The 27,204-nt window shown below is 46.4% G+C and overlaps 1 protein-coding gene across 6 annotated transcripts; it reads right to left on the bottom strand.

The window, feature by feature from the left end:
- LPCAT3 (lysophosphatidylcholine acyltransferase 3) lies at positions 1-27,204 on the bottom strand. 6 transcript variants are annotated; one of them, XM_043541692.1, is made up of 14 exons: positions 26,747-26,885; positions 23,055-23,587; positions 8,175-8,282; positions 7,955-8,061; positions 7,709-7,802; positions 7,514-7,551; positions 6,222-6,400; positions 5,703-5,811; positions 3,023-3,109; positions 2,345-2,511; positions 1,717-1,864; positions 718-876; positions 501-627; positions 1-353 (listed from the first exon to the last, which is right to left on the bottom strand). In XM_043541692.1, exons 2-13 carry the CDS (start codon positions 23,143-23,145, stop codon positions 511-513), a joined length of 1,404 nt encoding a protein of 467 aa, XP_043397627.1. In that variant the 5' UTR covers positions 23,146-23,587; positions 26,747-26,885; the 3' UTR covers positions 1-353; positions 501-510. The 6 variants fall into 6 exon arrangements, with proteins under 6 accessions (XP_043397627.1, XP_037767004.1, XP_037766987.1 ...); XM_037911076.2 differs by having other exon boundaries at positions 23,055-23,235; positions 26,747-26,878; XM_037911059.2 differs by lacking the exons at positions 23,055-23,587; positions 26,747-26,885 and adding an exon at positions 27,053-27,204.

Consider the following 27,204-nt stretch of genomic DNA (forward strand, 5'->3'; position numbering starts at 1 on the left):
GAGGGGAAAAAAAAACAGGAAACAATTTTTATCTGGGATGACTGAGAAGTAGAAAATTCAGAGGTGGTTCCATCCCCACATAGTGGTGGTGTTTAGTGCTTTACAATCATTTGAATTCAGCAGAAAGGAGTGTCCACCAGAGGGCAGCAGAGAGATAAGGCAACATGTAGAGGGTGTGGAAAGTGGAGGGGCATTGCCCTCTGTGCTCCTCACCAGGGGGTCTCTGACCCCGTACTCTCTTTTCCCCTCATCACATTGACAGAACAGTTGAACTTGAACACAGAAAACTTGAAAGGTGGTGCTTTAGCAGGGGATGAGTCCCATCACCTGTGACAGTTCACGCATGGTACAAACTGAAAGGAGACAACAGGCAAAGTTAGGAATAAAACAGCCTCCATTGACATCTGTTATCCCTCAATCCTGACCTGCACCTTTGCCCCCTTTGCTGTTCTAGGCCTCATCTTTCCCTGCCCCACTCTGCAGCTGTACCTAAGTCTCACCTTTTGGCTGTTACTCTGCTTTCTCTAGCGCTTCTTTCCGTGGCACAAGTGCTCTGCGGATGTAAGGCAACACGAGCAGTAAGGTGAGGAATATCATGTGGCCTAAGAAATAAATAGAGCTATACACCTGTGGGGGGAGAGAGGGGATTAATTATTAGCTTGCATGCTGGTCTCTCCCATCCCTCAAAATCTTGCTGCCTTTAAGGCTTTTATGTACCTTGATCCACTTGTCCCAGGCAAAAAGGCAGAATGGCACCAGTGAGTAACCCATGAACATCCAGTGGATGGTTTGCTGCAGCACATAGTAGAGAGGCTGCAGGATGGTGATAGAGGCCCAAGCACTCAGAACAGGAGAGTCCCGCACTAGGTTGATAGCCTGACAAAAAGGGAAAGAGTGGTCAGTATGATATTCCTACTGTAATTTGACATCTGTATGCATTACATTCAGGGCCCTGTGCATTCAGTAATCAGACAAAATTGGTCTCTGTGCTCTGAAAGATGTAGTGTTGTCAGACTGCAGACAGTCAAACAATGACTCTAAAAAAAAGTTCAGAGTTTTAATGTGAACCCTAAAGAGATTAGCTATAAACCAGGGTTGTCATAATAAATCACAGTTAACACATTTTTTTAATGCATTAATGACATACCTATGGGTAGGGTGGAAGGCATCAACACTGTGCTGGACGGGGTGCTGCACTGGAGCAGCCTGCAGCTGCTTCTGGGAAGGGGGGCTGAAGCCCAGAATCCCCAGCCCTGACCCTCTATTTAGCCCCCCTCCAAATTTAAATAAATGGTATTCTAATGTTTAACTGCAATTAAAACTGATCAATTTATTTTTTAATCACTTGACGGCCCTACTATCAACAGTGAAATAGTTTAGTTTTAGCAGATGCAACCAGATCATGTGCTTGCAAGTTTCCCAAGTGCCCAGAGCATCAGTTGCCCCCTACCCATATGCCAAACTGGCTTCCTCCCTGACATCTTCTGTGATGGAATTATGGATTGTCCACACAGGTGCCAGCAATCCACTTAAGAGCAAACAATATGGTGTAAAATGCAGATACGTAAGGGACAGGTCAGTTTTATATTTTAATTGAGGTAAAGCTTCCAGCGTGAAAGTTTCCCAAAGTTGCCACAGACTCCTGGATCCTTAGAGCCCATGGGGCCTTGGCTATCACAAGCCATCCCCCCTGCTAATATACCAGACACAGCGTACCTGTCTTTCAACGATGACTATAAGGAACTCCATTTGGAAGCACACAAGGTAGCCAGAGTGCAGCCCATGCCACACAGCCAGGAAGAACAGGGCCAATGCCTGTGACAGCAGCTTGTTACCCAAGAACTTCAGCCGTTTGAAGATGTAGCTGGAGCCAAGAAGAGAAACTCAATGCAGTTCTGATTGATTAGCTCCTTTGCCTCTGCACACTGGGGACATGTGTTCTGAGAGACTGAAGGCCTCTGTGTCCCTTCAGTGGGATAAGCAGCAGGGCTGTTCCTGCTGCCTGGTCAACATGCCTCAGCCCTGCCCTGGAGAGATCCTGGCTAATGGGGAGAGGCCAACCTGCTGAGAGCACTCAAGTGTTGGGGTAGGTGAATACTTCGCATGACTAAGCACTTGTCCAACCAAGAGCTGAGTCACGTCATTTCAAAGGGACCACTGAATGGTCATGAGATGGGAAAAAACTTTCAATCACAACTGCTTTGGGGCCACATTGGAACCAGTGCCCTAGAGACAAAGGGCTTCATACTCCATTCCCAACATCTCTGCCCCAGCAAGCCCTCCAACTTCTGGCCTAGGCCTAGATTGAGACTGGTGCTCTGATTGCGAAAGGCCCCCTGCTCACCGAGCCACCCAGGCATTGGTGTTGATGTTGAAGGAAGCAATGGTCCCCGTGAAGAAGGGTGTTGTCTCGAATAACCAAACCTTCATGTTGGCACAAGCGTCCCACCGTGGTTTCCCATTCTCATCCTGGCCATTGTACCCAAGGCCAACGAGGATGCAGACGCCTTCCTGTGAGAAGCTACATATATCAGGGAAAAGCAGCACCTCCTACTGGAGAAGTCAGAGTTGGGCAGTTATAGGCTCCTCCCCCACAACGGCACAGTGCCTACTGTTGGGAATGGCAGAGATGAGCTGCTACAAGTTGCCTCCCTACTGGCTAGGAAGGGCAGAACTGGGTAGCAGCAGGATACTTCAACTCCCTGGTCTGGCTATTATGTCTTGCTTCCAGCAACTGAAGCCGGGGCGGGGGAGAGACAGGGAGATGGATGGATTTTTCCCATCCTACAAAAATATGAAATTTCAAAGTTTTCCCCATTCCACAAAGAGTTTTGGGTTCACCAAATCAGCATTTTCTGATTAATTTATTTTGTCAAAACATTCCCAACCAGCTCTTTGTCACAGCAACCCCTGTGAAGGAGGGCTGAGCAGAGCAGCTATAAGGTTCCTTGCTCTGATGCATCTGTCCTACTCAAGTTAAAAGGGGAGGTTTTTTCAGGGCATATCCCCCTTCTGGACTCACCGTGACAAGCCAGCAGGTGACATATTTGTAGAGTGTCACTTTGCCCCAGATCAATATGTAAAAGCAGCGGAACCAGAAAGGCTGTTCCTGCAGAGATACAAAGAGAACCCAGGAGGAAAACAGAAATGGTGGTGAAAACTGTCCAGGTGTTATATTAGCTCTGGCACAACATCTCCTGGATCATGGAGGAAAGCCCCTACTGAAGCAGTCCAGTGGAAGGATTCACATTCATGACTTCAGAGAACCCAAGAGCTCAGGTACCCTAAACACCAAGCTAGCCAGCAGTACTGAGACACAGACAGCATTACGAGATCTGAGCACGTGAGGTCTCATCTCTCTAGTCTGATGTAGTGTTTAAAGGAGAGATACTCTATTTTATATGGCTACCAATAGTTAACCTCCTATAATCTAACTATTTTACAGCCAAATACCAGCTGGAGCAGTAACATAATAGCCATTTCAGAAGCATTTTAGGGTTAATATTAGGGCTGTCAAGCGATGAAAAAAATTAATCGCATTGTTAAACAATAACAGAATACCATTTATTTAAATATTTTGGGATGTTTTCTACATTTTAAAATATATTGATTTCAATTATAGCACAGAATATAAAGTGTACCGTGCTCACTTTCTTTTTTTACCATGCAAATATTTGTAATAAAAATAAATATAAAGTGTTTTTCAATTCACCTAATACAAGTACTGTAGTGCAATCTCTTTATCATGAAAGTTGAACTTACAAATGTAGAATTATGTACAAAAAAATAACTGCATTCTAAAATAAAACAATGTAAAATTTTAGAGCCTGCAAGTCCACTCAATCCTGCTTCTTGTTCAGCCAATAGCTCAGACAAACAAGTTTTTTAACTTTGGAGGAGATAACGCTGCCCGCTTCTTGTTTACAGTGTCACCTGAAAGTGAGAACAAGGAGTTCTCATGGCACTGTTGTAATGCGCTAAAGATTCATATGTCCCTTCATTCTTCAACCGCCATTCCAGGGGACATGTGTCCATGTTGATGACAGGTTCTGCTCAATAACAATCCAAAGCAGCTTTCTTTTTTGGTGGTTTGGGTTCTGTAGTTTCCGCATCAGAGTGTTGCTCTTTTAAGACTTCTGAGAGCATGCTCCACACCTCTCATGCCTCTCAGATTTTGGAAGGTTCTTCTGATTCTTAAACCTTGGGTCGAGTGCTGTAGCTATCTTTAGAAACCTCACATTGGTATCTTCTTTGTGTTTTGTCAAATCTGCACTGAAAATGTTCTTTAAATGAAAAACGTGCTGAGTCATCATCCGAGACTACTATGACATGAAATATGTGTCAGAATGCTGGTAAAACAGAGCAGGGGACATACAATTCTCCCCCAAGGAGTTCAATCACAAATGTAATTAACACATTTTTTAACGAGCATCACTAGCATGGAAGCATGTCCTCTGGAATGGTGGCCGAAGCATGAAGGGGCATACGAATGTTTAGCATATCTGACACGTAAATACCTTACAATGCCAGCTACAAAAGTGCCATGCAAATGTCTGATCTCACTTTCTGGTGACATTGTAAATAAGAAGAGGGCAGCATTATCTCCTGTAAATGTACACAAACTTGTTTGTCTTAGCAATTGGCTGAACAAGAAGTAGGTCTGAGTGGACTTGTAGGCCCTGAAGTTTTACATTGATTTTTGAGTGCAGTTATGTACCAAAAAAAATTTTACATTTGTAAGTTGCACTTTCACGACAAAGAGGTTGCACTACAGTACTTGTATGAGGAACTGAAAAAATACTATTTCTTTTGTTTATAGTTTTTACAGTGCATATATTTATAATAAATATACACGTTGATTTTAATTACAACACAAAATAAAATATATATGAAAATGTAGAAAAACATCCAAAATATTTAATAAATTTCAATTGGTATTCTGTTTAACAGTGCAATTAAAATTGCAATTAATTGAGTTAATCACATGAGTTAATTGTGATTAATCGACAGCCCTAGTTAATATTTTTATTTCTAAATTTTAAAGTCCTTGTTTGTTCATGGTTATGTAGAAAAACTGATGAACTTTAGGGAGAAATCAGCCATGTCTCCAAGGATCTTAAAAAATCAGATCAGTTTCAAACTCAAGTGAGTTAACCTGAAGAGTGAACTGGACCTGCTGAGTAAAGTCACTACTTTATTTTTTTAAGCAACAACATTGACAAACAAGCAGGACCCTGAGTGGATCCTTCATTGTTGTGCTGGCATTAGGGAATGCTTAGTTTGTGAAGTCTTGAAAATAAATGATTCATGATTTCTTCTTTACCTTTTTTAAGTATAAAAAATCCTAGGAAACTATATGCAAGGAACTTTGTTATGGTAATGATTAAAGGCTAATCATTACATGATCAGGAAATATAAATGGTTCCAACAGCAACGGTAACTGGATTGCACTAAGTTTTTTGTTCAATTTATAATTCAGTAGTCGTGTTCATCATTAAATGCAACCCCTCAGGCATGCAATGCTACTGAATTAGTGGGGGTGCTTAACATTTGCAGTGACTAACCTTCTATGATATTTAACTACGTAATCCTTAAAAGTCCTTTCATTTAGTTTTACAATTCCTGTCTTGAGTAGCTGGTGCCACCTACGGGAATAGATTAGCTTCTAAAGCTCAACTCTTACTACTAAGACTAGTACTTACCAGGTATGCATCAGAGATGAGGTCTTCATCAGAGATGTATTGGCTCACTAGGGTATAGGTTACCAGAAAGAAGAGGCCTAGGGTAAGGCGCTTGACAGCAGGCACAAGGCTGGGAGGGGGGAAAGAAAGTGGAGATCAGAGGTCAAATGTTGGAAAGAAACTCAAGACTCCCGAATTGAACAAAATAGAAGTGGAGATAAGGGCTCAGATGGGGCTGAAGGAGGATCCACTGCAGTGGCCACCCCCACTGGGAACTGGGATCAAGACCCCCACAAGACTTGGGCTGGGTCTGCATTGAGTTTTCCAGAGTCAGAACAAAACAACAATACCCAAGAGCAGTACTAAGGAGGGTGCTGTGATGTGGCAAGTTTGTAGGCTGCTTCCCCCTGAGAGTCAGTATTGACCCCTGAGCTCCAGTGTGGTGCTAGATGGCAATGTAATGCAGGGACTGGCGTGAATATCTTGGTAAAGGGTGCTTGGGGCTCTCATGAGGGAGGGGGCCAGCGTGGCTCTGGTTACCTGTTGGGTCTTTGGCCTGGAACATCAGTCATCTCGCCCCTTGCCAGTTTCTGATAGTCTGTCATGGAGAACTGGGGCCCCACCATGAAGGCACCATAGAAATAGGAGAAACCCGAGACCTCCAGTAAGGTAGGAACTCCATGGACTGCAAACCGCTTCTGCTCAGGGTTCAGGGACTCCTGTATCAAAGGGAGCGACATTAATATTGCCCTAGACTAATTGTGGATTTAACTCCCGCAATCCATCTTCCCTCTGGTTTGAGTTATCAACTGCTTTGCTCAAAGGACTCACCAGTTCATTGATTCCTGTGGATACAAGCCTGCTACCCCACAACAGCAACAGTATCTACATTGAAGGCCCAATCATGGGGACCCACGCTCCCAGCTGATCCCTCAACAGGGGGAACTGCACCCACCCCCTCCAGCATGCCAAGTGCACTAGGAGCTGCATTCCTAGTCTCCTCTAGTTTGCAGTGGCATGCACACACCCCAACTCATACAAAGCTCCAGTGCTGGGATCCACACTTCCCAGCAGAAGGATACATTCCTGGGGCACAAGCCCATTACACTACTCAATAGTTTTGTTGCTTGAACTTCACCTTGGAAGTCTCAACTGAACCATGCTCTCTTATTATCAGTGGTGATTTGTCTGGGTGGTGGGGACAGGGCAAAGCCCCAAACAGTAGACATGCAAGGGATATGTTAGAATGGGGATTAGGAGACAACAGCAGAGATTCTAGTCTCTCTTCCTCCATAAGGAAGCAGGCTTTCTCACACCCTACTTTGGGTAGGGTGACTGCTCCCTAGTTGCTAGGGTCCTGTCACAACACCCTAAGCAAGGAATAAGGGGGATGGGCAGGTCATCTACATGGGTAGGCACCCTGTGGGACTGAAGAGGGGAGAACAGGGATGAGACTGAACCAAGGGAAAGGAGCACAGGAAGTATGACCCAGTGTTGAGATGTCTGTAAGACTGGGGAGTATTTCCACAAAGGAAGGGCCCCATTGTTCAGGACATGGGGAACTAGAAGCCCTGAGGAATGGATTTTATGAGATTTCGGAGAGAATAAGATCCTGTCATGGATCCCAGAGCTGAAATGGCTAGCCCCAGCTGTGATTACTATTATCCCAGACAATCCCTTTCCACTCTGGAGTTCATGTCCCTTATACACATGCAGATGCACCCTCCCAGCCATGGCTTTGCTGAGCTGGGGATTTAGCTCTTTGACTCTCTCCCCAGAACTTGACTCTTCTGGCCTCCAGAAGTGGAAGAGAGAGATGGGGCTTCACTCACCAAATCCTTCCCTCCATCGTAATAATCGATGGCCAAGCCTAGAGATAGAGAGAGAACAGAATTACGCTGAGACCATCTTTGGAAGGATAGGGTTGAACCCCTAAGGATTTAAACACCTCCTCATCTTTGGGGCAGGAGTGGTGGAAAGCATATACACAGTGTGCGTAAGGGAAGGGAATAGGTGGCATCACTCACCAATCAGCTTGAGAGTCAAGACACAGTGTGGCATGGTCCACTTAATGTCATAATGCTCTGTGGCGGTGAAGTAATAACCAGCCATAAGGTATGTCTGAAAGAGACCATAGTATGGATTACTCAGGCTGACTACTGCAGCAAAACTTGTTCTATCCCCTCTCATGCTCACTACTGGGAAGTAAAGAATTGGGTAGCAGCAGCAGGCTCCCCACTCTAGGTGAACACAGAGAAGAAGGAGGCACTTACTATTTGAAAGCAGAAGGTGGTCAAGACAGCAGTTATCGTGCGGCCCATAAGCCTCAGTATGAGGAACTGGATCAGGACACACAGCAGGGAGTGAGTGAACTGCGTCCCTGTAGAGAGAGATGGACTGGGAATTGAACTACACAGCAGCTCCTAACCACAGGTTCTCAAACCGCAGCAAGCTCTGAGCCAAGCAGCCCATTTCTCCCCATATCCCTCTTACCGAAGTTGAAGTAGGCAATTGAGAGCCCTGTTAGGGTGTTATACAGGTGAATGAGGTAGACCTCCTTCTGGAAGAGGAAATAGCGCTGGAACAAGGCAAAAGGGTATCCTGGGTGAGGAAAGAGACAGGAATATAACTGAGTGCAGACAAGAAGACAGGTTTATACAAGTCCAAGCCATAAACCTCTAGGGCCCATTAGTGGGTGTGTGCGCTCCTGGGCTCTGTATTCCCCCTACCCGGTGGCCCAAGAATTAAGGTTGCCTGTGCAATCTTAATTCAGCCCCCTTGTGTACATGCATTATGATACAATCTTTAATTACATAATCACTATTATTTCCACAGGTTTCAGAGTAGCAGCCATGTTAATCTGTAACCGCGAAAAGAAAAGGAGGACTTGTGGCACCTTAGAGACTAACAAATTTATTTGAGCATGAGCTGTAGCTCACGAAAGCTTATACTCAAATAAATTTGTTAGTCTCTAAGGTGCCAGAAGTACTCCTTTTCTATTATTTCCACAGGATCCCTACCTCATTTAGTGCAGAGGATTAATGGTGCTCACTGAATAGGCAGTTATTCAATACTTTGTTCAATGAGGAGAAAACAATGTGTGGTTCTAAGACTTATTTACTACACACTATTCAAACCCTGTTCTGAAGACAAAATTATTCATTTCCGCATAGACTTTTCTGCAGCACGCATCACTACAGCATACAAGTGCTTCACAAATGTTAATTTATCTTCACAACACCCTGGGAGGCAATATGATATTATCCTCATTGTACAAAAGGGAAACTGAGGGGCAGAGATTAATGGCAAGAAGTTCCCTCTAATTTTAGGTGCTCAATGTGAGATGCACGGAACTTTTCTCAGAGTAACTAGCATTATATAGCACTTTATGTATTCAAGTGCAGCTCCCACTGACTTCAGCTGCAGCTGTGAGTGCTCAACACCTCTGTAAATCAGACCTCAGAAAGTGAGGAATACACAATTAGTGACCATCTGTGAAAAGTTTGGTTTAACTGATTTCCCCAGTATCACACAGGAATTCTATGGTAGAGACAGGAATGAATCCAATTGTCCAGGGCAGCATTCAACTGTGTTAATTATGAGACCATCCTTTCTCTTCCTGCAATCCCCAACTTTATTCACCTTCCAACTTCTGCACCAAACGAGACAGGGGTCCTATAGACAACAGCCACCTTGACTACGCAACCCTGATTTGTTCTCAGGGTCCCATACAAAATGTACAGAGGAGCTGTGAGGGGATGGAATCTTTGGAGGTTTTAGCTGTTAAGCTCTGCAGGGCTCTACTGAACATATTAAAACTGGTTTTTCGAAGGCTTATAAAGTTGGCCAAATTTGGGCAGATTTCCCCAGGAACAGCAAAAGGCATCTCTCTGCCTCTGGACACAAATTTCAACCCCTGCTCCAAAGCATAGGGGCACTAGAGCTGTTCAAGGAAAATGTCTCAAGGATTGAAAAAAAAACCCCAAACCAAAAAAAAACAACAAATCACTCTCAGAAACGGCTGAACCATTTTGGTGGAAACTTTCCCCCAAAAAATTCAGCCTTAGGAAGACACCCAATGGGAAATTTCAGACAAAGTTATAACCAATTGAAAACAAAATCTTATATTGGGAAGTGTCAGGCAACCCTAATAATTGCTATCACAATTCGCTTCACCTATAATTATTGGGCTGACAAGTTTACAAATTCGTGGTAGCCAGAAGAATAAACATCCTTGCCAGAGTCCAACACAGAAAATGAGGAACCATCATGAGGAACCACCAGCAAGGTCCAGGGGCAAACAACTACTTGAAATAGGGCTCTCCAGTATGAATGCATTTCCTGAGGCTCAGCAACGTATTTGATCATGCTGACACTGATAAGAGTCACAGCTACTTGCTTCTCTCCGAAGACACTCAGTTCTATTGGTCAGGAAGTGGGCAAGGAACATCCGTATGCATGATTACATTACCCTAATGCTGCTGCTTACTACAGTCTCATCTTCTCTCTACTTAGGAGTCAAATTACTTCCAATGTCATATTGGCCCGAGTTGAGAATGACTTAAGCTGTTGACTTGGCCCTGTCTATAGGCTATCATAATAATAATAATATAAAATTGTCAATACCTTACAACCTAATACAACCCAATTTCTCCAACAGTCTATGCATGAGCTTTAACTATATGGGGAGGTTGAAGAATCTGTTGTTCCATTATTAAGATTATTCAGGATAAAAGAAGTGGGGCGCCAGCTTCTAAAATGAGCGCTAACTTTCTTATTTTGATTAAAACTTATAAATAAATGTTGTAATTAGGATCTAAATGCTCAGAAAATTCATTCTGTATTCCAGTTGTAAATCTCATAATTTTGGGGGAAGTTATACGTGTCCTTCATACATAAGAGGCTGAATTCTTGGTGCAAGTGCAAAACACAACACAACCACAGTTACAAAGCTGTGACCAGTGACTCTACAATATATTCAGTATCTTATTGTTGTATTCTGCACCTCTCACAGGGAAACTATGCTCCCCTTTATGACGACTGCTATTTCTGTCCTTTGTTGTTCTTCCTTCCCCATTCTTCTTTCTCTACTTCTCTCCCTCATCTTTGGGCTTGTGTACACTGAGATTGGAACTGAAATAATTAAATCTGTTGCAATTCATACTTTTTGGTTATTTTGGTATAAGTCTGCGCAGAAACTCATTCCAAAATAAGACTACCCACTCACCGATTCATAATGAAATAACTGATAACTATTTCAATTCCACTTTCCACATAGAAAAGCCCGAAGTCTCTTTCTTCCCTACAGCATCTTACAATTCCTACACCCCACTCTATCCACTAAAATGATCAGCAGTTAAAATGAATCATCATCATCAGGCTTGAAGGGATAGGAGACATTTATTGTCTTCCTGAAATGACTGACAGCCTGAAACACTCTCCATTTATATTCATGGAAAGGTTTTTTTCCCTAAGTCACAATGGCTAGAAGCTTGCTCCCTTTCAGCAAGCAAAGTTTAGTTTCTGCAGAATCTGAACATATCATACCAGCTCCAAAATTACATCAAGAAGGTTGATCACTTGACACCTCTGTCTTAGGCAAAGGAGTAATCTGTTCCCAAAATCACCTCTACCAAAACCAGAGAAAATACTGAAAGAAGCAGCAGGGGAAGCTTCTCTAGATGGTGCCAAGGAAGAAGTGGAAAATGCCAGATAAAGGCCTGGTCTAGAAAATTAGGTTGGTTTAACTACATCAGTCAGGAGTGTGAAAAATCCATACACCCTGTGCGGCACAGAAAAGCCAACCTAAGTCCCCATGTAGAGATAGTGCTAGGTTGATAGAAGAATTCTTCTCTGCCTCTTGAGGAGATTAATTACCTACACTGACTGTAGAACCTCTCCCAATGGCATAGGTAGTGTCTACACTAAAGCTCTACAGTGGCACAGCTGTTCTGCTGTAGCATTTTAAGTGTAGACATACCGTAAAAGAATGCACAGACAAATTCGATATTGAGGCATTTCAACTCATGGCTGATGCCAGTGTCAGAAAAAAAAAAAAGAGACTTTTGGGGATGCCAACACCATGATCTGGCCTACTGAGGCCCAGACATCTGGCCACCCAACACTGTGGGAACAGTCCAGATATATACATATGGCATTAAGTTTCCAGCACATCAGATAATAGGAACACTAGAACCCTGGTACCATAAGATCTGGAGGCCATCAACATTAAGACATCCAAGTGGAGGACATTAGATGTTGTCCATCTCAACACCTGGAGCCCTGGAATCAGGACAAACCCATGGTGATAGTGGTGCGAAGAGTCAGGAGCATCATGGCTCACCTTATTTTTCCTTGATACTGAGGGAGAAGACTGTCACTGAGGCCGTCTCTCAGCCCTGGTCTACACTACGAGTTTAGGTCGAATTTAGCACCGTTAGATTGATTTAACCCTGCACCCATCCACAAAACAAAGCCGTTTTTGTCGACTTAATGGGCTCTTAAAATCAATTTCTGTACTCCTGTCCGACGAGGGACTTAGCGCTGAAATCAACATCGCCGGGTCGAATTTGGGTTAATGTGGATGCAATTCGATGGTATTAGCCTCCGGGAGCTATCCCACAGTGCTCCATTGTGACCACTCTGGACAGCACTCTCAACTCGGATGCACTGGTCAGACAGACAGGAAAAGCCCCGCGAACTTTTGAATTTCATTTCCTGTTTGGCCAGCGTGGCAAACTGATCAGCACAGGTGATCGTGCAGATCTCATCAGCAGAGGTGACCACGGAGTCCCAGAACTGCAAAAGAGCTCCAGCATGGACCAAACGGGAGGTACTGGAACTGATCGCTGTATGGGGAGACGAATCCGTGCTATCAGAATTCTGTTCCAAAAGACGAAATGCCAAAATATTTGAAAAAATCTCCAAGCTCATGAAGGACAGAGGCTATAACAGGGACCCGCAGCAGTACCACGTGAAACTTAAGGAGCTCAGGCAAGCCTACCAAAAAACCCAAGAGGCAAACGCCCGCTCGGGGTCAGAGCCCCAGACATGCCACTTCTATGATGAGCTGCATGCAATTCTAGGGGGTGCCCCTACAACTACCCCACATCTGTACGTGGACTCCTGCAAGGGAGTCTCACGCAACAGGGATGAGGATTTTGGGGACGAGGAAGATGATGAGAAGGGGGAGGTTGAAGATAGCGCACACCAGGCAAACAGAGAAACCGTTCTCCCCGACAGCCAGGAACTGTTTATCACCCTGGAGATAGTACCCTCCCAACCTGAGCTCCCAGACGTTGAAGGTGGAGAAGGCACCTCTGGTGAGTGTACCTTTGTAAATATAATACACGGTTTAAAAGCAAGCATGTTTAATGATTAATTTGCTCTGAAGACTTGGGAAGCATTCGCGGCCAGTACAGCTACTGGAAAAGTCTGTTAACGTGTCTGGGGATGGAGCAGAAATCCTCCAGGGACATCTCAATGAAGCTGGCCTGGAGGTACGCCCAAAGCCTTTGCAAAAGGTTTCTGGGTAGGGCAGCCTTATTGCGTCCTCCATGGTAGGACACTTTACCACGGCAGGCCAGTAGCACGTAGTCTGGAATCATTTCATAAGAAAGCATGGCAGCGTGTGGTCCTGGTGTTTGCTGGCATTCAAACAACATCCATTCTTGATCTCTCTGTGTTATCCTCAGGAGAGTGATATCATTCATGGTCACCTGGTTGAAATAGGGGAATTTTATTAAGGGGACATTCAGAGGTTGCTGTTCCTGCTGGGCTGTTTGCCTGTGGCTGAACAGAAATCTTCTCCGCTGTTAGCCACGCGGTGGGGCGAGGGGTGAAGCGATCATCCCAGAGAATTGGGGGGTGGGGGGTTAGTTGGATTTGTGCTGCATGTTAACCCGAACACCGCAGCCCCTCCTTTTAAATTGCCAACCCATTTTAAATGGCCAACCCAACGGCTGTTTGGTATGGGAAATGAGGGCGCTGCTGTTTGAAACCATTCCCACGTTATGAAGGTTAAAGAAGCCAAAAGACTGTGGCTTACCACGGCTGCCTGCAAGCCGAATTCTGTTGCCCGCCGGCCCTGCATGTGTGATCTCTCACACCAAACCAGCAGACCCTCAATATAAGAGGCAAAATGCGACCTTGTACCAAATGCACATGTGCTATGTAATGTTAACAGCAAGGTTCATCCTGAAAGAGTCTACCCATTGTTCTCTAAAATGTGTCTTAACTACTACTCTCTTTTTTTCCTCCCGCAGCTGCAAATGTTTCAACGCTCACACTATCATCTCCTTCCCAGAGGCTAGCGAAGATTAGAAGGAGAAAAAAACCGCACTCGCGATGAAATGTTCTCTGAGCTCATGCAGTCCTCCCACACTGAAAGAGCCCAGCAGAATGCATGGAGGCAGACAATGTTAGAGTCCAGGAAAGCACAATATGAATGCGAAGACAGGTGGCGGCTTGAAGATAATAAGTGGCAGGTTGAAGATGATAGGTGGCGTCAGCTTGCTGACAGAAGGCAGGAGTCAGTGCTGAAGCTACTGGACAATCAAACTGATATGCTCCGGCATATGGTTGAGGTGCAGGAAAGGCCGCTACAGCCCCTGTGTAACCAACCGCCCTCCTCCCCAAGTTCCACAGCCTCTTCACCCAGACGGCCAAGAACGCGGTGGGGGAGCCTCCGGGCACCCAACCACTCCACCCCAGAGGCCTGCCCAAGCAACAGAAAGCTGGCATTCAATAAGTTTTAAAGTGCAGTGTGGCCTTGTCCTTCCCTCCTCCCCCACTCCTTGCCAGTTATCCCCCTATTTGTGTGATGAATTAATAAAGAATGCATGAATTTGAAGCAACAATGACTTTATTGCCTCTGCAAGCGGTGATCAAAGGGGGGAGGGGAGGGTGCTTAGCTTACAGGGAAGTAGAGTGAACCAAGGGGCGGGGGTTTTCATCAAGGAGAAACAAACAGAACTTTCACACTGTAGCCTGGCCAGTCATGAAACTGGTTTTCAAAGCTTCTCTGATGTGTACCGCACCCTCCTGTACTCTTCTAACCACCCTGGTGTCTGGCTGCACGTAATCAGCGGCCAGGCAATTTGCCTCAACCTCCCACCCCACCATAAACGTCTCCCCCTTACTCTCACAGATACTGTGGAGCGCACAGCAAGCAGTAATAACAATGGGAATATTGGTTTCGCTGAGGTCCAACTGAGCCAGTAAACTCTGCCAGCGCGCTTTTAAACGTCTAAATGCACATTCTACCACCATTCTGCACTTGCTCAGCCTATAGTTGAACAGCTCCTGACTACTGTCCAGGCTGCCTGTGATGGCTTCATGAGCCATGGCATTAAGGGTAGGCTGGGTCCCCAAGGATAACTATAGGCATTTCAACATCCCCAACGGTTATTTTCTGGTCTGGAAAGTAAGTCCCTTACTGCAGCTGTTCATACAGACCAGAGTTCCTGAAGATGTGAGCATCGTGTACCTTTCCTGGCCATCCCACATTAATGTTGGTGAAACGTCCCTTGTGATCCACCAGTGCTTGCAGCACCACTGAAAAGTACCCCTTTTGGTTTATGTACTCGCTGCCTTGGTGCTCCAGTGCCAAGATAGAGATAAGTGTTCTGTCTATTGCCCCACCACAGTTAGTGGATGGCTTTGCTGCAGTGGGATTCCCTATGACCTGCACATTTCCCAGAGTCACACCCTTGGTAGCAGCAGCTCAGTGATTGCGTTGGCTACTTGGATCACAGCAGCCCCCACAGTAGATTTGCCCACTCCAAATTGATTCCCGACTGACCAGTAGCTGTCTGGCATTGCAAGCTTCCACAGGGCTATCACCACTCGCTTGTGAATTGTGAGGGCTGCTCTCATCTTGATATTCTGGCAGGGGAAAACAAGTCACAAAGTTCCATGAAAGTGCCCTTACGCATACGAAAGTTTTGTAGCCATTGGGAATCGTACCAGACCTGCAACACTATGCGGTCCCACCAGTCTGTGCTTGTTTCCTGAGCCCAGAATCGGCGTTCCATGACATGAACCTGCCCCATTACCACCATGATGTCCACATTGCCAGGGCACGTACTTTAAGAGAAGTCTGTGTCCATGTCCTCATCACTCTCCTCACCACGCTGCCATCGTCTACTTGCCTGCTTTTGCAGGTTCTGGTTCTGCATATACTGCTGGATAATGCGCATGGTGTTTAGAACAGTCATAACTGCCGCGGTTATCTGAGCGGGCTCCATGCTTGCTGTGGTATGGCGTTTGCAGGAGAGCAGAGTGGCAGCGGAAGCGATGGGTGGATGACGATGCTGACAGCAATATGGCGCCTGCACAGAAAAATGCCCGAAACGATTGTCGGCCATTGCTTTCACAGAGGTAGAGGGAAGCAAGGGGTAGGCTGGCAGCAGATAGTGCAGTACGACTGCTCACCGTCATCTCCTGGGTGTTCGCAGTGCTGCTGGCTGGGAGAGCAGCCTGAGGCAGAATGGCCCCCTCAAGGACTGAACTCACAACCCTCGGTTTAAGCAGGCCAATGCTCAGACCACTGAGCTATCCCTCTGCCAATATTCCAGGCAGGACTGAATCTCCATTAGACAAAATTTAAAGAAGAGAATGACCTGAGTCACCCCCATTTATGTCCAGGCGCCTCTGACAGAACTCACCGAGGTCTGCCAGGAGCACCCATGTCTGCCCAGGCGCCCCGACAGACCTCACCGAGGCTGGCCAAGAGCACCCAGGAGACGACAAGGGCGGCTACCAGTCATAATGCACCATCTGCTTCCACAAGGCAATGAGCTGCTGCTGTGTAGCAATGCAGTCCCGCGTCTGCCAGCACCCAGGAGACGTATGGTGACGGTGAGTTGAGCGGCCTCCATGCTTGCCGTGGTATGGCATCTGCACGGGTAACCCAGGAAAAAAGGCGCAAAATGATTGTCTGCTGTTGCTTTCACGGAGGGAAAGGAGACCTGACGACATGTACCCAGAACCATCCACAACAATATTTTTTGCCCCATCAGGCATTGGGATCTCAACCCAGAATTCCAATGGGCAGCGGAGACTGTGGCAACTGTGGGATAGCTACCCACAGTGCAACGCTCCGGAAGTTGATGCTAGGCTCGGTACTGTGGACGCACTTCGCCGACTTAATGGTCTTAAGTGGGGACATACACAATCGACTGTATAAAATCGATTTCTAAAAAATCGACTTCTATAAATTCGACCTAATTTCGTAGTGTAGACATCACCTGAGATAGCACTCAATGTAGGAGCAAGTCTTTTTGCCCACAGGTTTCAGAGGACAGGACCATGAAGATGAAGAGCTCCAGAAGGGCAGTTTAATAGCACCTGTCCCAAAAACTTGGAACACGGTAGCTAAATCCTGATATCCCCAGGCCCAGAGAGCGAGGCTACCAGATCTTGACTCACCAGTGCAAGCCTGAGAACTCAGAGGAACCTCTCCAGGCACTTTAGTGCCAGAGCATGACATCCCCTGAGAATTGCCTCAATACAGCATAAGGCAGCCCTCCAGGGTTCACAGGTGTGGTTGGTGAACAACTAACACATGGAACATCAGTCAAGAATTAATAAAATAGAAGAAATAAGAGTTGAAGAGCTCTCTGGCCCACTGATATCAGTTTTTAATAAAACCTGGAGTATTGGGGAAGTTTCAGAGGACTGGAAGAAAGCTAATGTTGTGCAAATATTTATAAACGTACCACAAGGTGACCAGGTTAACTGTAGGCTGGTTAGTCGAACAGTGACTAGGAAAACAATGGAATGGTGAAAAGAAGACTCAAAGAATTACACGGATAGAAATATAAATAATGCCAATCAACATGGTTTAAGGGAACACAGGTCTTTTCAATCAAATTATTTTTGGTAAGAACTTTATCAGCTAAGCATGTAATAACTGACATATTAAGTATTATTTGTAGTATTGTAGCACCTTTAGAAGCCCTAGTTATGGAGCAGGACCCCACTGTGCTGGGGGCTGTCAAAAACACAGTTCCTACCCAAAGAGTTTACAATCCAAGTATAAGACAAAAAGACAACAGGAGGACAGACAGATGGGAATACAGAAAAATGGGACAATATTAGAAGTTATTGACTTTGTATAGAGTTATGGTACATACTAGATCTCAAAATATGGGAAATCATCACTGAATACAAGCATTTCTTAGAGGGTTCTGCAGGGACTGGGTCTAAGCTATTCAATATTTTTATCAACAATCATTGCTGATAAGTTTGAAGATGACAAAGACTTGATGCAGTGGTAAATAATGTGAACAGCACAGAACAATCTGAATTGCTTGGTAAACTGAGCACATTTAAACATGTGTTTTAATAAGGTCAGATGCATCAAGATTCAAGATCATGCATCCAGATCATCAGAATGTAGGCTGGGGGGAGACTGTAACCAGGAAGAGATGTGAATCTGAAAAGGACTTCAGCTCACAACAGATAAACAACTAAACAAGAGTTCCTAGTGTAACAGTGTGGCTAAAAGGGATAATGTAATTCATGGATGTATGAACAGAGGAATATCAAAGAGGAGGAGGGAAATGGTATTACCTCTGTATAGGGCAGTGGTGAAACCACTACTGGAATACTGCATCAGTTCTGGTGTCCACATTTCAAGAAAGGCAATGAAAAAGTTTGAGAGGCTTCAGAGAAGAGCCACTAGAATGATGTGTGGTCTGAAGCACATGCCTTATAGTAAGAGGCTTAGGAACTCTGTCTCTTTAGCTTATCAAAAAGAAGCTTAAAAAGGCAACCTGATCTTGTTCACAAGCAGAAGGTATCAGATACTAAAAGACTCTCAAACTAGCACACAAAGGTATAGTCAGATCCAATGGCTAGAAGCTGAAACTAGACAAATTAAATCAAAATAGTGCCTTTTTTTTTGGACAGTGCACATAATTAAGCAGAACACATTAACAGGAACGTGGTGGATTCTCCATCACTTGACATCAGTAAATCAAGATTAAGTGTGTTTCTAAAAGATTTGCTCTAGTTCCACCACAAATTAGGTGCAAGAATTACTGGATGATGCCATATGGCCTGAGTTATGCAGGTCAGACTAGAGGATCACAGTGGTCCAATCTAATGTTAAAAAAAAATAAATCTATGACTCTACCTGCTCCCCCTTCAAAGCAGAATAGGTATCGTGCACATTAGTCAGCAATAGGCATTAGGCCAACTCATAAGCTCAGCTTGAAGCCAATAGACTTTGCTTCACCTGCCAAGGCAGTGCTTGTAATGGTACCCAAGTGACTCAGTGGAGCCTTGGGAGATTCAGGCCATGCCTACACTACAAACATTGGTTGACACAAACCTGTGTGCGTGTATACTTGGCTAGCGTCAGCAGTACGCATACGCACCAGGAACGCGTGTAACAACACACAGTTGGGTGCACTATGGGTAGGTATCCCACTGTGCAACCCACCACCAGCCAGTGCACAGTCCTTTGGGAAGTTTTGGCAACGCACAGTATGGCAGAAATGAGATGCACAGGAGTGTCAACCTTTGATTTAGTGGGGATTGGTCCTGCTTTGAGCAGGGGGTTGGACTGGACGACCTCCTGAGGTCCCTTCCAACCCTGATATTCTATGAACTTTCAAGTGTTTAACTGTCTACATCCCACAATGTTATCTTTATCCCACAATCTTCATGGCTATTTTTCAAAATCACACAAATCCATGCAGCTCTCCTCGCTATTCACCATCTGAGACAGAAACATGGATCCTGCACAGCTCTGTACTACTGTCATGAGTGTTGCAAGCACAGCACACATGATCCTTTAGTATTTGCAGAGCTGCAAGAAGAACTGAATCAATGGGGAACATGATGAATTCTTAGAGGACAGAATGCTGCGGGATGTGTAGAAAAACAATTAAAGGTTGGTGGTGGTGTTCACAGAGCAGCTGCAGATCGTGGAGTGCCACTTCTGGGCCTGAGAAATGAGCACTGACTGGTGGGATCGCATCGTAATGCAGGCTTCGGATGACAAGCAGCAGCTGCAGAACTTTTGGATGCGCAAGGCCACATTCATGGATTTGTGCACCAAGTTCGCCCAGCCCTGTAGCACAGAGACACCAAAATGAGAGCTGCACTGACACTGGAGAAACGAGTAGCGATCACACTGTGGAAACTTGCAACGGCAGATTACAACCAGTCAGCTGAGTATCAATCAGAAGTGGGAAAATCCACCGCAGAGGCCATTATCATGCAAACGTGCAGGGCCATTAATCATCTCCTAAGTAGGATTGTGACTCTTGGCAACATGCAGGACATAGTGGATCAATCTGCTGCAATGGGGTTCCCAAAGTGCAGTGGGACACATCCCTATTTTTGCACCAGACCACATGGCCACAGAATACATCAACAGAAAGGGCTGCTCTTTTTTGTTTATGCAAGTGTTCATGGATCACTGGAGACGCTTCACTGACATTAGTGTGGGCTGGTCAGGGAAGGTGCATGACGCTTGTATCTTTAAAAAACACAAGACTTTTCAGAAAGCTACAAGAAGGGAGTTTCTTTCTTGACCAGCAGATTGCCATTGGGAATGTTGAAATGCCAATAGTAATCCTGGGAATCCCAGCCTACCCCTTGCTGCCCTGGCTCATCATGAAGCTGTACACTGGCTGTCATGGATCCACAGGTCTGGTGCTCTGGAACAGTCCCTGGGAGGACCCCTTCAGAGTGTTCACCACCTTAGGGTCTCTCACTCTCATTGGGGTAAGCCCATTAGCTTCACTGCCTCATGGGATTGAACCCTGGAGCCTTCAGCACCGCTGCTTACTCCGTGAGCTACCCTCAGAGAGGCCACTTGATTTGGACACCCAGGGGAAGGCTTGCACACCCAAAGGGAGCAATGCACCCCCAACTTCCTTAGACTGGAATGACTCTCAGCCAATGCTGTAAAAACAGAAGGGCTTATTAGATGTCTGGAACACAGCATAGAAAGTTTTTGGTTAGCACAGAGAACAGAAAAGTTACAGCAAAGTCCATCTGACTCTGTCCAGAGCTCTCTCTGACCTATCGAGTCCCAGTCCAGAATCCAGAGTCCTCCTTCCAACAGTCCATACTACCAACACCTGGCCCCTCCTCTGTCCTTTGTTCTGTTTCCTGGGGGAAAATAGGTCACTTGGCTACCCACCCTTAACTCTTTGTTCTCCAGCTGGTCACAGCCAGCTGGCTTCCTGCAGAGGGTGTTGGCAGCCCTTGGTCACTAGTTGTTGTCATGAGGTTATGGAAACTGTGACTTCCAGAGACCGACCCCCTGTGACATTTTCCACTTCAGCCCTGGGGTAGCAGAGCTGGAGGTCCCCCCTCCCCCCCCCCGCATAGCCCCCTGCTGCCACAGGTGGTGGTGGGGGCCCTAGAGCCCAGCAGCAGTGGGTGCTGGACCCTCCTTCCTCCCCATTTTGTCAGTTATTTTTAGTAAAAGTCAGGGACAGGTCACAAGCTTCTGTGAATTTTTGTTATTGTCTGTGACTTGTCCCTTTTACTAAAAATAACAGTGACAAAATCTTAACCTTAGTTATAGTTGCCTGCTGTGTCCTGCATGTCTGTGCAGTAAAGGGAGAAAAATTTCCACTAGGGTAAAAGGGCGGAGGTGAAGCAGTTACCTAGTGAGTTTAAACAGCCAGACAAGGGCTATTAAAAGAGCACCACATGGAGCTACACAGCTCAGGGAGGCTTTGAAAGACCACTTCAAGAGTGATCAACAGTGATACACTGTGGTGTACTGTGTTTTACCAGGCTCTGCTGTTTTGTGGCCCATTAAGGACTGTGTGGTGCTTGGTGTACATGTATAATTCTAATACTATCAATGCACCTATTAATTTTGTCTGTGACCGATCCTAAGAGTTGTGTGACACTGTACAGTAACATATAATTGGTTGCTTTCAGAAGTGCTAGGCACTCAGCAACCTATGTTGTGAACTGATACAGATAATTTATGTTCTAAATAATAGAATTTTATTCTGTTACCAAATCAGTACAACCTCCCCCCCCCGCAAAAAGTGCAATTTTAGAATAAATGCATTAAAAACTTAATAAAACAAAATAAATTAACAAGAACTGAACTTATGAAGGGAAAAGAACATTCATGTCAATTTCAGCTACACAGACCAACTGTGGCTTTTACAGGTCAGCGTATGTGAAGCTGTGATTGTCTTTAACGTACCCCAGGGTGGAGTGGTAACGGGTAATGCAGCAGCCCCTGATGTCATAAGGACTGTTGGGGGCAAGGCAGAGAGGTCCCATAATAGAGTTCTCAGTGGGTTGCAGAGGAAAGTGAGCCCGGGACTGTTGAACCTGTAAGTCCATCAGAGTTGCAGTATCTGTGATTGCTGCCTGAGAAGCCCCATTATGTCCTGGTGCATTTCACTCTCCTTTTACTGCTGGAATTCCCAGGCCCCTGTCCTTTCCACTCTTTCCTTCTCCTGGCTGTCTGCAATGTTGACCCTCCAAGCCATGTGCTCATGGTCTGATGCAGCACTGGCATGCAAGATCTCACTGAACATGTCATCCTGAGTCCTCTTCTTTCTCTTATCTGGCTCAGGTGTTCCCCGGGTGTGGTGGGGGAAACTTCAAGGCTGCAAGGGCTGCAGAGAAAACACAGAGGAGTACTGTAGACAGTATTGTCACAGTCAACATAGTTACAGCAGAAAGTGAAAATTAGATTCAGATTCTCCTCTTCCTTTGCACCTCTAAAGTGTTAAACAAGACAAGCTTATGGACACTTATGTTTTTGAGTTCTTGATCACTGGTGCCATTCACAGCACCAGCCATGGTGAGTATGAGCACCATGCATGAGGGAAATAAGAGAATTGCTTGGTTGCATGAAACCATAAATACAGGGAAATGGTATGGAATACTGGCACCATTTTCCACAAGCAGTGGTGATTTTCACTGATATCTCACTCCTGAAGGTAACAAAGGCAGACAGAGAGCCCAGTTGCTCCTGGCATTCCAAAGCAACCCAGGCCCGTACTAGTAGGTGTACTGCAATAGTGCCTGCCAAAGTTATCGCTGAGTGGTGTGGAGAAAGTTTCCTACCTCAGAGGAAGAAATAAGGCTGCCATCCCTAAAAACCTTTGGGAGAAGATTGCAGAGTACCTCAGTGAAAGATTCATCCAGATCTCTCAGAAGGATTCAAGGGACTTCCCAGTGTACATAAACTGCCTCACATGGCCCCCCTTGCCTAACTCTACAGAGCAATGAAAGGCAGATCACAACACTCTCTCTCTTTGTTGTACCAGTACCTCTTCTAGTTTGGATAAATTAATGCATAGTTGATAGCTGCATCCTGTTAAGTTGAGGGTGCCATCACTGTAATGAGAAATAAATTGACACACTTACCTGAAGTTCCTTCCCCTGCACTGGACTCGTCTGTGCTTGGCTGCCAGGACTGAGTGGACTGCAGTGGAGTCTCAAACAGGTCCCGGTTCATGGCACAGTTGGACTCCCCAGTTGCAGTTCCTCCGTCCTCCTCTTCTCCCTTCTCCTCGCTGTTCAGGCCCACGTCCTCTGGGTCAGGCTCCTTGGAAGTATCGATGTTAGCGTGTGGAGTAGTGGTGCCTTTGCCAAGTATCCCATGTAGCTCTTTGTATAAGTAGCAGGTCTGCAGCTTCACACTGTACTGACTGTTGGCCACCCTGGCCTTCTGATACACCTGCCACAGCTCCTTCGTTTTCACATGGCACTGCTGCTGGTCCCCATCTTCTACATCATCCCCTGAACAATCCCCTCATCGATGTTAACATTTCTACAGCTAGTCCATAGCTGTGCTTGTACAGCCTCTTCTCCCCGTAGGCCCAGGTCATCTAATATCTCCTGTCTATGCCAAGCCAGAGCATATCTGGAGTGTGCAGCCAACATGGTCAGCTGGGCAGCTGCACACAACAATGGAGAGGTGTGCTCATCAAGCCAGACAATCAGGAAAACACAAATTTGCGGGACCTTCTGCTCTATGTGACACCTGGGCAGTGAAGTAATGTCAGACGTTGTGGGATAGCTGCTAAAGGACTGTTAGGGTTGACATCAGTCATGAAGCATCTATGCTTGTGCTATATTGACCTTGGCTCGATACCACTCAGGAAGTCAGTGTTACTTTGTCAGCATAACAGGGTGCTTATGTCAGTAGGAGACAAATTTAAGTGTAGACACATGCATAATTAAGTCGACGCAAGGCAGTTTACGTCGACCTAACTTTGTAGCGTAGGCCAGGCCTCCAGATCAAAATTGGCTACAGTTCTTCCACTAACATACCACTTCTAACCATGAATAAAAAACTATATGCAGTAAACACTAATTTTCACACGTGGAAAAGATCAACAAGGCAACAAAGGCCACTAGATTTCTAGCCTGTTGGTTTCCTGCTTGCTAACTTCAGCAGTTTCAAGGAACTCTACATGAGAAGGTTATACTGGATTAAAACAATACCTTTGGTTAAACCAATATAGATATATCGTCCCCATATGGATACTCTCCCTCTGCGAATTCTTCCTTCGGCTTAAGTGTGGCTTGTTTCAGTTTAGCTTAAATTGATTCCTAATAGACAAACTAAACCAGGGGTTCTCAAACTGGGGGTCAGGACTCCTCACAGGGTCATGAGGTTATTACATGGGGGGGTCGCGAGCTGTTCTCCACCCCAAACCCCGCTTTGCCTCCAGTATTTATAATGGTGTTAAATATATTAAAAAGTGTTTTTAATTTATAAGGGGGGGGGTCGCACTCAAAGGCTAACTATGTGAAAGGGGTCACCAGTACAAAAGTTTGAGAACCACTGAACTAAACCAAAAGAATAGTATCCACAAAGCCTTTTGCACTTGCTTAACTAAATCAACCGAAAAATCACATCTTTAGTTAAGCCAGTGCAACTTTGTTTAGCAGTGGTAGCCACTCAGGTTGGAAGAGATGGTGAAGGGACACACTGCTTAAACAGACCCTACTACTCAACAGTTCCAAGTTCACAAAATCAGAGCTCTCAGGACACCTACAACGGAGATTCATGAAACTTATGTTTGCAGAGAAACTTCAAGTTAATGTCTTTTCTCTGTGAAAACACTTCTTGGCTCCATACAACCGCTTGGGAGCCTAAATCACCGTATATGTAGTGTCCTAGACCAGATTACATAAAAAGACCTTTTTAATATACTATATTTTGACAGAGGCTATTCCAGTGGTTCTCAATCTGCAGCCCAATTAGCTGTGTGCTAAAGGCCGCTGGGTCACGCGGCAGGGTCCAGGTTCCCGGCTGCCTGGTGTGGTGGGATCCAGGCTCGGGGCTTGGGCTGCTACCTGGCCCCACACTGCGGGAGTCTGGGGCTGCCACCTGGTCCTGCAGGGTCTGTGATCTGGGGCTGCCAGCCAGCCCTGCGGGGTTGGTGTCTGGGCTGCCACCCGGCTGCCACCCAGCTGCCCTGCCATCTGGCTCCCCGCAGTGGGATTCAGCAGGTCGGGGCTGCTGTCCAGCCCCACACAGCAAGGTCCAGGGTCCCTACCACCCACCCCAGGCTCTGTTCCTGGCCCCACTCTGTAGAGGGTTCTTTGGGGTAGAGGCACTGGCCATAGGGGTCTGTGGGGAGTGTTTGGGGTGGGGACGCTGTGGTTCTCAACCTTCGGCCCAGGTTGTGGACCACAATGATAAACAGGTTGAGAACCACTGGGTATATTCTCTGAGGTGTACATTGATCTTAGTTATGATGTAATTCTGCCACATAGTTTCTATCCCAGGTGAGGCATGGGTGCAGTGCCCTAGCTGTTAACCAATAAACATGCAGTGTTCCCTCACCCGCCTGGTAGTTACTGGAGCGATATGCCATTTAAAATGAAGTCCTGCTAACAGGGTGCCTACACCTTAGCAGGGAGCTACCTAAACAGCCAGTTGGGTAGGAATGCTTCTCTGTAGAGATGTCTGGCATAGATTCATGTGTGCGTCATGTGCCTGTCCAGATGTAAGACAGTTCCATATGGAATCAGAGGTGCATGTGATATTTATCACTTACACAGAGTACCAAGGTACTTAAGCTTCAAAATCCCTCAAAGTGTAGATGTATTTATCCTTGTTTGACAGCTGGGAAAACTGCAGCACAGTGGGTAAGGGACCTGCTCAAGGTTACACAACACAGGGACAGGGCAGAGAATGGAACACGAGTCCTGAGTTTTACATCCTCTGCTCAGTCAAGCAAGCAATGCTGTCTTATCTTTGTATGTACACATTGGCTTTCCAATTTCGGAATGGTATTCCCAGGTCCACAGCCTCTTACACCACAGAGTGAGGACACCCAACACTAATTTTCATTACCTTGATTTCATTCCTTTCAGTTACATCCCCATTTATCATAGAAAAAAATGTCTTTGCTTACTAGAGGTTTAGGCCCTTCAACTATTTGTAAGCTTATTACACCAAACTCTTATCACAGCTTTGACAACCCAGGTAAACCAAACTCTTTGAACCAGAGTGGGACTCTTCTAGCACCTCAGAGCATCACTTGGAGCACCCTCCAGTTTGTCACTATCTTTCCAGGACTAAGGGTCCAGGTCAAAGCAATGTCTCCGGTGGGATTGTCTGAGAACCACACGAGGAAGGACTCTTTCTTGTTGCTCTATCCCAGCATAAAACACCAGTGGGATTCGCGACCACCTCAGCCCCCTTGGATGTCTATGTTTCCTTGGGGGCTTCTCTCTGACACTGAACATGCACGTGGCATTTCTGCCCAGCCTATGATGTGTCCTTTCTGCCCAGCCTATGATGTGTCTGCTTAGCCACCCTAGAGGATGTGCCCATGACCTTAACTGTCTGTGCACCCAGGACTCTACACTGTCCCCAGTGCAGAAGGCAGCGTCCACGCACACGCGGCCACACGAGACACGCTGGGGTCTGGCCGGCAGCTCAGGCTGGGGTCCCACGCTGCAGCCGGGGCGCACACAGGGGATGGGCAGCGCAGCCGCCTCCACGCCCACGCGCCGGGCGCGAGGGAGACCTTTCACCCCCGTCAGTCGGTTACCGGCTGCCCTGCGCCCGACCCCCACCCGACCCCCGCCCTTACCCAGGAAGATGGAGACGATGAGGCGCAGCGCTTGCTCGGAGGAGCCCAGCGCCTCCGCTGCCTGGGCCAGGCCCAGACCGGACCCCGCCACCGCCATGTTCTCCCCGGGCCGCCCGGCCTGACCCACTGCCGCTCCCCGAACCCAGCAGCTGCAGCAGCCGCCGGCGCGGCCCCCTCACCTAGGACACACCCACTCGATAGCCATTGGCTGCGCCGATCCCGCTACGCTCTCCACACCGCCTCCAATTGGCCAATGTGCAGCAGCGGGGCAGGACGGAGAGCTAACTGAGGCAAAGGTTACCGCACCTGAGGGAGGAGCGACGAACGTCCTTGTCAACCAACGATTGGATGAGCCTCTTCCGGGAGTCAGCCTCTGATTGGGCAAGATGGGGCGGGGCCCTGAGCACGGGTTGGGATCCGGCTCCCTATTGGTCATAGCGGGGACAGGAGAGAGCCAG

Source organism: Chelonia mydas, chromosome 1, assembly GCF_015237465.2.
Source record: "Chelonia mydas isolate rCheMyd1 chromosome 1, rCheMyd1.pri.v2, whole genome shotgun sequence".
In the NCBI taxonomy this organism is placed as follows: Eukaryota; Metazoa; Chordata; order Testudines; family Cheloniidae; genus Chelonia; species Chelonia mydas.

Excerpts from the sequence above, each read along its gene's own strand:
- LPCAT3 (XM_037911059.2), bottom strand. The coding sequence starts at position 27,182 with ATGACCAATAGGGAGCCGGATCCCAACCCGTGCTCAGGGCCCCGCCCC. Across the intron at positions 7,552-7,708 it reads CTTGACTCTCAAGCTGATTG|GCTTGGCCATCGATTATTAC; the intron begins GTGAGTGATGCC and ends CTCTATCTCTAG. Across the intron at positions 1,865-2,344 it reads ACCAATGCCTGGGTGGCTCG|CTACATCTTCAAACGGCTGA; the intron begins GTGAGCAGGGGG and ends TCTTGGCTCCAG.